Source organism: Oncorhynchus mykiss, chromosome 24 (assembly GCF_013265735.2).
Source record: "Oncorhynchus mykiss isolate Arlee chromosome 24, USDA_OmykA_1.1, whole genome shotgun sequence".
Lineage (NCBI taxonomy): Eukaryota > Metazoa > Chordata > Actinopteri > Salmoniformes > Salmonidae > Oncorhynchus > Oncorhynchus mykiss.
Window position 1 is genome coordinate 1,780,527 of NC_048588.1, and position 13,340 is coordinate 1,793,866.

Below are 13,340 nucleotides of genomic sequence, written 5' to 3' on the forward strand. Positions count from 1 at the left end.
GCCGTAGGAGGGCAACAACCCAGCAGCAGGACCGCTACCTCCGCCTTTGTGCAAGGAGGAGCAGGAGGAGCACTGCTAGAGCCCTGCAAAATGACCTCCAGCGTGCATGTGTCTTCTCAAACGGTCAGAAACAGACTCCATGAGGGTGGTATGAGGGCCCGACGTCCACAGGTGGGGGTTGTGCTTGCAGCCCAACACCATGCAGGACGTTTGGCATTTGCCAGAGAACACCAAGATTGGCAAATTCGCCACTGGCGCCCTGTGCTCTTCAGATGAAAGCAGGTTCACACTGAGCACATGTGACAGACGTGACAGTCTGGAGACGCCGTGGAGAACGTTCTGCGGCCTGCAACATCCTCCAGCATGACCAGTTTGGCGGTGGGTCAGTCATGGTGTTGGGTGGCATTTCTTTGGGGGGGCCGCACAGCCCTCCATGTGCTCGCCAGAGGTAGCCTGACTGCCATTAGGTACCGAGATGAGATCCTCAGACCCCTTGTGAGACCATATGCTGGTGCGGTTGGCCCTGGGTTCCTCCTAATGCAAGACAATGCTAGACCTCATGTGGCTGGAGTGTGTCAGTAGTTCCTGCAAGAGGAAGGCATTGATGCTATGGACTGGCCCGCCTGTTCCCCAGACTTGAATCCAATTGAGCACATCTGAGACATCATGTCTCGCTCCATCCACCCACAGACTGTCCAGGAGCTGGCGGATGCTTTAGTCCAGGTCTGGGAGGAGATCCCTCAGGAGATCATCCGCCACGTCATCAGGAGCCTTTCCCAGGCGTTGTAGGGAGGTCATACAGGCACGTGGAGGCCACACACACTACTGAGCCTCATTTGGACTTGTTTTAAGGACATTACATCAAAGTTGGATCAGCCTGTAGTGTGGTTTTCCACTTTCATTTTGAGTTTGACTCCAAATCCAGAGCTCCATGGGTTGATAAATTTGATTTCCATTGATAATTTTTGTGTGATTTTGTTGTCAGCACATTCATACATATTTCCAAAGTTATTCATATACAGTGTAAACAATGGTGGCCCCAGAATCGAACCCTGGGGTACCCCTTTTATTCACTTCAAGGAATTCAGATTTGACCCCTTCTGTCACAATAGGTTCTATTACTGAGCTTTTTCTGAAACCACATACAGTGCCCAGGCCTATTGAGGACAACTTACTCAATAATATAGAATGATCAACTGTGTCAAAAGCCTTTGACAAGTCCACAAACAAGGCATTAGAACATATAGGCTTAGTCAAACATTGTGCCTTAGATAGCTACTTCATTCATACGCAGACAGCTACACTCCTGTCATTCCGTCCCATTCATTGTTTATTTGCTAATGTTTTATTTGATTTCTCTGTCCCCATCTTTTCTCCTATAATTTTCTGTTTCTTTTGTTTTGATTTGTCTCTTTTTCTTTTTGCACTGCTTGTTGTTCTGTTGGATGTTGTGTTACTCTGCCTCCCCCGCCTGTGTTCTGGTGGGCCAGACGTTCTGGTGCAGAAGAGTGACTGTGTTCTAGCGGAGGGAAAGCCCGAGTCCTGTGGTAAGCTGCTCCTGGTTGGTGTTGCTAGGCTAGCTACCTGCCTGCCTGTAGGCTGGCTGAAACTGCTAGTGCTGTTTCTCTCACTCTTTCTCCCTCTGACCCCCCTCTGCTCCTACTGACCCCCAACCCTTCCCCCAGCCCAGGGCTTGGATCTCACCTCTCGCCTGGCCCAGCCTCTGTCTTTCGTTTTGTTCCCACCCTCCCACCCGTGTCAGCTATACCCCTGACCAAATGTCCCACCCACACGACTCTTTGCACTGCCCCCCTGCTTGGTTGTACACACACTGCATTGACTGCAATACCTTTTGTCACAACAATAATAAAGGAAGGTTTCAGGGCCAGCTAGTAGTGTTTTTGTTTGACTGCGCAGGTGGCGCAAAAGTGGAAAGTGTAGGCAAAACTTAGACTTAAGTCACTCATGAAATCATGTCATGACAGTGAATCAACAGTTTGTGTGTGGTGTGTGTGAATGTCGTGGGCATTGCGCTCCCCTACAAGACCCAGCCAGTACTCAACCGTTCCACAGCCTGCCGTTTGAATAAACTCGGAGTACACAGTACCAGTTTTCCACACACTGACCCTGTCCATCCCAGTCAATTACTAACTTATTGCTCTCCAGACACCTGTCTGCTCTTATCTCCCAGTACAAGAGGTCTTGGGGGGAGGTCAATTGTGCGTGCACTTATGTTTGTCTGCGTGCCTGTGTGTGCGTGCCCTTTTGTTTCAATGATTTTGTGTGGTTTTGATTGCAGTGCCTTGACATCACAACACACTACATACACTCTTCCACTAACTCTCCACTTGCTAACAGATGTGTGTAGATTAGCCTACAGATTTCAATAACTTGCACTTATTTGACCATAACCGTTACAGTGACCAATGAGTGTAGTAGTCGTCTTCGTTTGAATCCTTCACCCTCCGTTCACAGTGTTGTTCTTTAGGCCTGCTACCCCCCCTTCACACGACACTACTGTGTGTCTGAGTTCACCTACAAAACTGGCCTGCGTTGAACTGAATGTGAGGCCCTGTATGTGACATCATTGTTCTCTCTCTGTCCTGCAAAGGGCTTGTCCAGCGATGTGTGATCATTCAGAAAGATGAGAATGGCTTTGGGCTGACGGTGAGCGGAGACAACCCTGTGTTTGTGCAGCTCGTCAAAGAGGGTAAGGTCAACTCACCCCCACGATGGGAATAGCCGTGGTCTTTGCCTTCGCTACTTTTCATCCTCAATAGTTATTTTTATGTATTTACCTGGTCACAGGGCCAAACTTTAGCACCAGACCATCAGCCAAATACTGTAAAAAAAAGTTTTTTAAAAAGTCAGGAACTATCCAGGATGTTAGTTTAAGGCTCTGATGTACTAGCATATAATCTGTGTGAGAGATGGGAATTCTAGCAGGCCCTGAGCCAGCAGTTGATGCATAGTGAGTTGCACACATTGGGGACAGGTCTCAATGTAGAGCAGTGTCGAGAGAGAGAAAAGGGAAGAGCTCGGGTTCTCAATGTGTGTGTACTCTTAGGGATGTGCTTGGTCATGTTTCTCCCCTTTTTGAAGTTGTGAAGACTATTATCTTTGCCGTGGACACAAGCGGTATAGGCTGCTTCTCAGTATCTCATACACAGCCCAAAGGTGCTAACACGCAGTAATGCATTCATATACTTTATTAATTCAAGCTTACGCTATATCACTCCTTTCAGTCAAATTTCTTGTCAAATGTCATGACTTGTTTCCCACACTTTCAAAGTTAGATGGATATAAAATACCTGTATACTCTTTGCAACAGGATGATATTAGAGTACACATATAAAGCAGTACCTTGACATGGTAGGAAGTTCTGCCTGGTTGCCTAAGCTCCAGACTGGTGTGTATAAAGCCGTACTGGTGTTTATGTTGTGATGGCACGGGCACTCATTTCTGGTGCCACCTATGTCTCGTCTCGGTTGTCTCCTGACCCTATAATATTCCTCTGAATGCTATCTCATAATGAACACTCTCTCTGGGCTCCTAAAGCTCTGTCTGGGGAGGAGTAGCCTAATGGGGCCCCTTCAGCACCACAACCACTGTTATGGTTAGGTGCCCGGAGTTTCTCCTGGTCAGGTCTGGAAAAACTCAGGGCCCTAGTTATGGTGTAAGATATGTTACGATATAGGATGTACTTCAACATTACTTTTGTAGTGCAAACAGTGGTATTGTAATGGGTATATTGGACATTGTTCATCTTATACACCATTCTGTGTTTTCCTGACTCTCGTCCCCTCTGATTCCTAGATGGTGCTGCAGAGCGTGCGGGTGTACAGACAGGTGACAGGATCATCAAGGTACACTAATCTATGGAGTTGCGGCCAAAAATAAAGGGCACCCTTGCACTTTGCTTAAATATCTTTTTTATTTATTTAAAAACAAGTTCAAATTGGACAAAAAAGTTTTGGTCCCCACAAATGTTCCCTCTAAGTTGCGTGCTTGTGCGCCGTAGCCCGAGACCATGTGCAACTCTCTGGGACTGCAGCGCAGAGGGCAGAATAAATATCAGCCCACTGAGAGAAGCACGAGATTGAACATCATTCTACATTAGCCACTTTGAATGCAACACACCGAAACAAAACCAACTTTGCAAGAAATTTTGTTGTAGGCAGAAAGCATTGGTTTATTGCGCATGACTCAGCCCATACTCTACAAAGACCTCTATGCAGACCAGTGCGGCATAGCCAATCAGTGCTGCAGTAGGCCTATATGCAAATAGGCCATTGCCATACATGGATCTGTGCCATTTACTTTGAACTGGACTGTGTTTACAGCTGTGGTCATGAGTAGATGTGCTTGTTTTGAGATCAAAGCAAGGGCTGCATGTAGCAACGTGCACATTCTGTTCATATCCTTTGCTAGTTAGTCGGTTATTAGCCCAGTTGCAGATAATTTGTAGTCAGCAGTAGGGGAGTGATTACTTCCTACAAGAGCACCAAACTTATACAATTCTAGACATCTTTGAAAAGTGAGACAGATAAATAGCTTTTTTTTTTTTTTGTCTTAAGTGGGCAGTGTTCTATTTTGAAATGGGCTTGAATAAGCTAGGTAGCCAATTTCAACTTATTTAAAAAGAAATACGGAATTATTTAAGAAATGTTTGCCAATAGTTTTGGCCACAACTGTGTACATACCACTTTCATAGTAGTTGCAGGGTCCTGTTCAATTGGCACGAAACTGAAAATGTTTTGAAATGGAAAAATGAAAATTTCTGCTCTTTTGGATACGTTTCTTGCCTGCTGATCACGACGAAGGTGCTTTGTTGCCTTCTCCTGATATGCTCCAGTCACACAACTTTGTTTTGTGATCTGAGGCCTCAAGCCAAAACACCAGCTCCACAATGCCACCTGCTGGTTGGATTAGAAAAAACACAAAAAACTAGTGTGTGTGTGTGTGTGTGTGGATGAATTAACTCATTTGATTTCCAGGCAGCATTGAATGAATTCTCACATTATGACTTTTTTTCCTTTCTTCCAGGTGAACGGGACCCTAGTAACACATTCAAACCACGTGGAAGTCGTAAAGCTCATAAAATGTATGCATTGTAGAGTGACTTTCGTTTTATTGCTTGTTATTGATATCGGAAAGTCATAGCCTGGTTCCTATTTGTGCTGTATTTCTAGCTCATATGGCCGCCGTTGTGCCAAATACCATACAAGTTCGCAATACAGCACAAACATCTGTGGCCAGGCTAGGAAAGTCATGTAATGATAGTGAGGATTAGGCCTATTATTACACATAGTTTTAGTTTTTTTACCATACCTCCGTATCCATCTTATTTCTTCAGCGGGCTCCTATGTGGCCCTCACCGTGTTGGGGCGACCCCCTGGGTTGCCCCAGATCCCCCTTTTGGAGGGCGAGGCTAAGGTGGTGTTCCTGGGGCCCCAGACAGGGTCGTCCTCTGTCACCTCTCCAAACTCCCCTGGACAGCCAATGGGGGAGCAACCATACAGCCCCCATGACCGCATCACCTCTCCTCTACCGATATGGGTATGACCGCCTCTTAACATCTGAGCTGCATTCCTCCTTTGAGCTCCATCTTCTTTATCCATGTCATCCCTCTTTGCCTGTCTGCTTTTCAGGGTTTGTTTACATTGTTTACATTTGTTTGTTCCTTTAAAACTCTTGTCTTCCCCTGCTTCTTTACTCAATGTTTAATTTCTTCCACTGTGTGTTTGGTTCCATGTCCTGATCAAGCCCTGTGTGTCTTATTCCATGTCCTGATCAAGCCCTGTGTGTCTTATTCCCATTGTACAGGAAGAGAACAACAGCGTACACAACCAAAAGGTGCACATTCTGCAGAAGATGTTGTCCAAAGAGCAAGAAGATTTGCAGGTGAGCATTCTATCTGGTGCAGGAGAAACCATCTCCGGTAGTATTTGGGCATATGCAAAATTTGGGGCCCGTATTCATGAAGCGTCTCTGAGTACGAGTGCTGATCTAGTTTAGCCTTTTTAGATCATTATAAGTAAGAATTCATTGAGACCTGATCCGAGATCAGCACTCCTACTCGAGACTGTTTATAAATACATGTCCTGGTCTATAAAGTGTTTTTCAGAGACCGCTCACTCTGGACATATGAGGTCAATGTTTTGTAGTTGGATGAGATCAAATTTTGAAGCATGTGCAGTCATGGTCTTTGTCCTATAATTGTATTCTAATAGGTTTTGAGATGTTCAGGACAACACTGGCGTGTGTGTGGCTTGTGTTGATAAGAGCAAGACTTTTCCTGTGGTTTTGGACTAGAACAGTCACTCTATAGCAGGCAGCCACTCATAGAGAACCAGTCACCCCCCTCCTTCCAATAATTATCCCTAGTGCTTCACAGAGCCACATTTCCCACTCCACTACGCACACAAAGCACATTACTGCGCTGCTGCTACGTGTGTCAACATGACATTACCAGCACAGTATAGCCACAGCAAGTGTGTTGAAAAAAAACACTTTTGTAAATGAGTACAAATCTATACTGTTTAAAGTAAAAAATGATTTTATGGACTTGGCTACTTTGGATTCCAATAATGTCTGACTGAGTGTCTCCGCTGCCCTCTCCCTCCCTACAGGCAATGAAGGAGGAGTACAGCAGGAATCCGACGCCCAAACTACTGAAGGACATCCAGGAAGCCAAGAAGCACATTCCACAGCTGCAGGGGCAGCTTAGTAAGGCCACTGGGGGAGCACAGGTAACTTGCATCACCCCCCCCCCCCCCCCCCCCCCCCACTCCCTGAATAAATAAATACAAAAACATACAGATGTTTTAATATTGTAATAGTTAGTATGAGAATCTGTGGTTTTCTGTGAGTGCCATGATCAGGCCGATGAGTTTTCCCTGACTATAACCTTACCAGGTAAAACTCTGGGCCCGAGTTTTAATCTGAGCCTAACCATGATATTTCTTTCACCAAGGTACTTGATCTGCATGTTCTGCTCAATTTATGTACACTATATGCTTTGAAAACATGACAATATACACTACATGAACAAAAGTATGCGAACACCTGCTCGTCGAACATCTCATTCCAAAATCATGGACATTAACATGAAGTTGGTCCCCCTTTGCCGCTATAAAAGCCTTCACTCTTTCGGGAAGGCTTTCCACTAATGTCGTAACATTGCTGCGGGGACTTGCTTCCATTCACGAGCATTAGTGAGCATTAGTGAGGTCGGGCCCTGATATTGGGTAATTAGGCCTGGCTCATCCCAAAGGTGTTCGATGGGGTTGAGGTCAGGGCTCTGTGCAGGCCAGTCAAGTTCTTTCACATCGATCTCGACAAACCATTTCTGTATGGACCTCGCTTTTGTGCAGGGTAGCATTGTCATGCTGAAACAAGAAAGGGCCTTCCCCAAACTGTTGCCACAAAAATGTATGCACAGATTTGTCTAGAATGTAATTGTATGCTGTTACCTTAAGATTTCCCTTCACTGGAACTAAGGGGCCTAGCCCAAACCATGAAAACAGCCCCAGACCATTAGTTATCCACCAAACTTTACAGTTGGCGTTATGCATTTGGGCAGGTAGCTGGCATCCGCCAAACCCAGATTTGTCCTTTAGACTGCCAGATGGTGAAGCGTGATTCATCGTTCCAGAGAATGTGTTTCCAGAGTCCAATGGCAGCAAGCTTTACACCACTCAGCCAACACTTGGCATTGTGCTTGGTAATCTTAGGCTTGTGTGCGGCTCCTCAGCCATGGAAACCTATTTCCATGAATCTCCCGACGAACGGTTCTTGTGCTGATGTTGCTTCGAGAGGCATTTTGGAACTCTGTATTGAGTGTTGCAACTGAGGGCAGGCGTTTCAGCACTCTGTGGTTCCATTCTGTGAGCTTGTGTAGCCTACCACTACCGCAGCCGTTGTTGCTCCTAGATGCTTCCAATTCACAATAACAGCACTTACAGTTGACCGGGGCAGCTCTAGCAGGGCAGAAATTTGACGAACTGACTTGTTGGAAAGGTAGCATCCTATGACGGTGCCATGTTGAAAGTCACTGAGCTCTTAAGGCCATTCTACTGCCAATGTTTGTAATTGGAGATTGCATGGCTGTATGCACCTGTCAACAACGGGTGTGGCTCGAATAGCCTAATCGACTAATTTGAAGTGTTGTCCACATACTTTTGTATATATAGTGTAGATGTATGCTCCGAGTGGTGCAGCTGTCTAAGACACTGCATCTCAGTGCTAGAGGCGTCACTACAGACCCTGGTTCGATTCCAGGCTGTATCACAACCGGCCGGGATTGGGAGTCCCATAGGGCGGCACACAATTGGCCCAGCATTGTTAGCCAGGGTAGGCCGTCATTGTAAATAAGAATTTATTCTTAGCTGACTTGCCTAGTTAAATAAAGGTTAAATATAACCAAAAAAATGCTTGGTTTTGGGGTAATATTTATATTTACTGCACGTGACTGACTTTGATTTTAATTCTAAGGATGCCCTGCGATTGGGTGATGGAGATGATGGAAGCATGGTAGACATGGACCACACACCTTCCTCCAGTAGCCATGAACTATCATGGAGCAGCAGTATGATGTCCCCTGTAAGTGTCACTTTCAACTTCTACTGGTGTGTGTGGGCATAGCTTTGGAGTAAATACATTATTAGGGACAATGTATTAGTCAACTGTGATCTTAATCTCACGGAGGAGTACACCACTACCCAAACCCACAACCCACTTCTTTGTCCCAAACCTGGGTTGTGGCAACGGTAAATGAAAATAGTTTGTTATTGGACAGGTCCAGGTAATCCCCCCCCCCCCCCCCCCCCCCCTGTTTCAGTCCAGTTTCTTCCATTTGGTGCCTAATGAACAAGACCCAAGTTTAGCTAGATGAGTTTTTGATACCTTACCCAATGTTATCCATTTTCAGGTTCTCCGTGGTTTTGCATCTGCCTCCCCGGAGAGCCTGTGCCAAAGAGACTTGTTGTCCTACCACAGCCCAAAGAGCACGCCCCGAGACAGCTTCAACTCCTGCCACTCCCCCGACCCAGAAGACACTCCAGACCTGGTAAGACTGACCTGGCTTATGTTCATTAGGGCATGCAACTGAAAACATTTCAAATTAAAGTTTATTTGTCACGTGCGCTGAATACAACCGGTGTAGACCTTACAGCTTACTTACAGGCTCTAACCAATAGTGCAAAAAAGGTATTAGGTAAACAATAGGTAGGTAAGGAAATAAAACGACACAATGCAAATAGTCCAGGTAGCCATTTGGTTACCTGTTCAGGAGTCTTATTGCTTGGGGGTAAAAAAAAACGCTGAAGCCTTGTTGTCTTAGACTTGGCACTCCGGTACCGCTTGCCATGCGGTAGTAGAGAGAACAGTCTATGACTGGGGTGGCTGGGGTCTTTGACAATTTTTACGACCTTCCTCTGACACCGCCTGGTTAGAGGTCCTGGATGGCAGGCAGCTTAGCCTCAGTGATGTACTGGGTTGTACGCACTACCCTCTGTAGTGCATTGGTGGTCGGAGGCCGAGCAGTTGCCGTACCAGGCAGTGACGCAACCATCTCGATGTTGCAGCTGTAGAACCTTTTGAGGATCTCAGGACCCATGCCAAGTTTCCTGCGGAGGATTAGGCTTTGTCGTGCCCTCTTCACGACTGTCTTGGTGTGTTTGGACCATTCTAGTTTGTTGTTGATGTGGACACCAAGGAACTTGAAGCTCTCAACCTGCTCCACTACAGCCCCGTCGATGAGAATGGGGGCGTGCTCGGTCCTCCTTTTCCTGTAGTCCACAATAATCTCCTTAGTCTTGGTTACGTTGAGGGTTGGTTGTTGTTCTGGCACCACCCGGCCAGGTCTCTGACAGCCTATAGGGAGGAAGTCTCGTCGTTGTCGGTGATCAGGCCTACCGCTGTTGTCGTCTGCAAACTTAATGATGGTGTTGGAGTCGTGCCTGGCCATGCAGTCGTGGGTGAACAGGGAGTACAGGAGGGGACTGAGCACGCACCCCTGGGGAGCTCCAGTGTTGAGGATCAGCTTGGCAGATGTGTTGCTACCTACCCTCACCACCTAGGGAAGGCCCGTCAGGAAGTCCAGGATCCAGTTGCAGAGGGAGGTGTTTAGTCCCAGGATCCTTAGCTTAGTGATGAGCTTTGAGGGCACTATGGTGTTGAGCGCTGAGCTGTAGTCAATGATTAGCATTCTCACGTAGGTGTTCCTTTTGGTCCAGGTGGAAAAGGGCAGTGTGGAGTGCAATAGAGATTGCTTCATCTGTTTGGGCGATGTGCAAATTGGAGTGGGTCTAGGGTTTCTGGGATAATGGTGTTGATGTGAGCTATTACCAACCTTTCAAAGCACTTCATGGCTACAGATGTGAGTGCTATGGGTCTGTAGTCATTTAGGCAGGTTGCCTTTGTTCTTGGGCACAGGGACTATGGTTGTCTTCTTGAAACATGTTGGTATTACAGACTTAATCAGGGACATGTTGAAAATGTCAGTGAAGACACCTGCCAGTTGGTCAGCACATGCCCGGTGCACACGTCCTGGTAATCCGTACCCACAGCCTTGTGTATGTTGACCTGTTTAAAGGTCTTACTCACGTTGGCTAAGGAGAACGTGATCACACAGTCGCCTGGAACAGCTGATGCTCTCATGCATGCCTCAGTGTTGCTTGCCTTGAAGCGAGCATAGACGTGATTTTAGCTCATCTGAACGTTCAAAACGTTTTGTAACGTAAAACAAACATTTAATTTCTTATTGGACAAGTCCAGGTAGTCCTTCTCTATTTCAGTAAAAAAAATTCCATTTAGTGTCTAATGGACATGACCCATGCTCTGCAGATGTGGAGCCATTCAACACCCCTTTGATGGTAGATGTTGTTGGCCACTTCAGTGAAAGGAGCAGTCAATGCTCAATGAGTGAGAGATCTAAGTGCTGTGTGTTCCTCCTCTCCTCCCCCCTCCTTCAGGACTCCCTGTCCCCCTCCACTGTTAGCAGCCCCTCACGCTTCGTCTCCCAGATCATCGGAGCTGAGGACGACTACTTTGACTCTGATCAGGAACAGGTAGGCACTAAATACATCCAAAATAAGGGAAAACATACAACTTCTTTGGTTTTGAAAATTAAAATCGAAGGCCTATTTATTTATTTGCTATTGATCGTAAACTTTTTGTTTAACATTCTTTACAAACACAGCGGAGCATGCAAGGGCATGTCCCAAAAAAATCTGTCCGTAAAAGGGTGACAGTCTGACGAGCCTCACTGTGAGGATTTTCTAACAAGGTCAAGCTAGCTCGTAACACACACACACACACACACACACACACACACACACACACACTGTGTGTATTTCAGGTCAATGGCCAGTGCAGCTGTTTCCAGAGCATGGAGCTGCTCAAGTCCAGACCTGCCCACCTGGCAGCGTTCCTGCATCACGTTGTCTCCCAGTTTGACCCTGCACCGCTGGTAAGAGTCTCTCTCCCACACACACACACGCACTCACCTGACCATGTTTGTGTTGTGACCAGTTACAGACAACAATATATATATTTTTTAATGGGATATCAGTGCAGTGCTGACGCAGACATAATGGTGTACAACGTGTTTGTCATCTCTCATTGATCATGGGAAACGTTTCTCTTTAGCTCTGCTACCTCTACGCTGACCTGTGCAAGCAGACCAACTCCAAAGAAACCAGACGGGTGTTCATGGACTTCCACAACTTCTTCATCGACCGGGGAGCTGTGAGTAGAGTAGAGTTGAACTAGCCTACATCTGGGCCGATATTCACCAAGAGTCTGAGTTGGTGTGCTGGTCTAAGATCAGGTACCACCTATCCATATAATCATATAAGCATTCCTACTCTGAGACTAATTGTGAATACGGGCCTTGTAGTCTCGAGCGGCTTTCATCCACAGTCAGTAAAGGATCACAGCTAGCTTTTACCCAAACTGCAGGCCCAAGCCAGCACAGACTTGCACTGTTGTTATTACACAAAACCCACAGAGCTGCGGCAGAAGCAGTGGTGTGAAGTACTTTAGTAAAAATACTTTAAAGTACTACTTAAGTAGTTTTTTGTGGTATCTGTACTTTTCTTTACTATTTATATTCTTGATAACTTTTACTTCTCTACATTCCTAAAGAAAATAATGTACTTTTTACTCCATACGTTTTCCCTGACACCCACAAGTATTTGTTACATTTTGAATGCTTAGCAGGTCAGGAAAATGGTCCAATTCACACACTTATCAAGTGGTCATCCCTACTGCCTCTGATCTGACGGACTCCCTACACACATACTTTATTTGTAAATTATGTCTGACTGTTGGAGTGTGCCATCTGGTTTGCTTAATATAAGCATTTTTGTTTTTTTGTACATTTTACTTTTAATACTTAAATATATTTAAAGCCAAATACTTTTAGACTTAGTAGTAGTTTAATGGGTGACTACCACTTTTAATTGAGTCATTTTCTATTAAGGTATCTTTACTTAAGTGTGATAATTGGGTACTTTTTCCACCACTGGGCAGAAGTCATGGTCTCCCCCACCATAGTTGTGATAAAACACCTACATCCCCTGACAGTGTTGATATGATATGCAACACTGTTATTTTACAGCAGTGTGTTTTGTGTGATAAGATTATTGGTGATTCTGTCAGGAGTCCCCACTCCCTGCGGTAAAACATTTCTCCACAGCTGGAACCGTCATTTCTCTGATCCACTGTTCTGTTGATTCCCAATACAATATATTATGCTGCCTAAGACCGATAAGACTACTTGTCTTATGCACTACTAACACACACAGGGCATACATTTAGGAATTGTTCAGCACGTATCAGGCGGTTTACTCTTTTTGTTAAATGTCAAGTATTTTTACTCTGGTGTTTCGGTAAGCCACATATTAACAAGTCTGGCTTTGTTAATTCCCGTCTGAATGTGTCTTATTTTCATACAGAATTTAAAAGTAGCTGTTCCCGAGTCCCTATCCTCTGACCTTGGTGAGTATTTGTGGCTTTCCTTTAATTTCCATTAGTTTCCCTGGCTGACAGATCCATGCCAAGTTATTTCTGGGTATATTGAGGATTGACTATTGTTATCTAATGGAATTCCAAATATAGCCGACTCAAGTTTCCTTACTTCGACCTGTAACAGCAGCATGATCACAAAGTGCCTCTAAGTGTGTGGTAGGTTGTTTAACCGATCTACCTAATCCTACTATCCCACATCAGGTGTTAAGACATCGAACAAAGTCATTATATGAGAATTGCACATTTGAATTCTCTCTTTGAGCTGTATTTGTTGCCACCCCACTTCCTAACCGTGTTACTGTGTT

At 45.5% G+C, this 13,340-nt stretch overlaps 1 protein-coding gene across 9 annotated transcripts in view; it reads left to right on the forward strand.

Moving 5' to 3' along the window:
* Window positions 1-13,340, forward strand: part of LOC110503539 (rho guanine nucleotide exchange factor 12) — a 70,255-nt gene that overhangs the window by 38,608 nt on the left and 18,307 nt on the right. For 5 of the 9 annotated variants that reach the window (XM_036961115.1, XM_036961116.1, XM_036961117.1 and 2 more), the window contains 13 exons: window positions 1,491-1,547; window positions 2,612-2,710; window positions 3,817-3,866; window positions 5,047-5,104; window positions 5,357-5,559; window positions 5,827-5,904; window positions 6,633-6,752; window positions 8,497-8,604; window positions 8,933-9,070; window positions 10,977-11,072; window positions 11,363-11,473; window positions 11,653-11,751; window positions 12,963-13,005. In XM_036961115.1, coding sequence (XP_036817010.1) covers window positions 1,491-1,547; window positions 2,612-2,710; window positions 3,817-3,866; window positions 5,047-5,104; window positions 5,357-5,559; window positions 5,827-5,904; window positions 6,633-6,752; window positions 8,497-8,604; window positions 8,933-9,070; window positions 10,977-11,072; window positions 11,363-11,473; window positions 11,653-11,751; window positions 12,963-13,005 — 1,260 coding nt within the window. The remainder of the gene's footprint in view (window positions 1-1,490; window positions 1,548-2,611; window positions 2,711-3,816; window positions 3,867-5,046; window positions 5,105-5,356; window positions 5,560-5,826; window positions 5,905-6,632; window positions 6,753-8,496; window positions 8,605-8,932; window positions 9,071-10,976; window positions 11,073-11,362; window positions 11,474-11,652; window positions 11,752-12,962; window positions 13,006-13,340) is intronic. The other 4 variants (XM_036961120.1, XM_036961121.1, XM_036961122.1 and 1 more) reach the window with 1 other exon arrangement.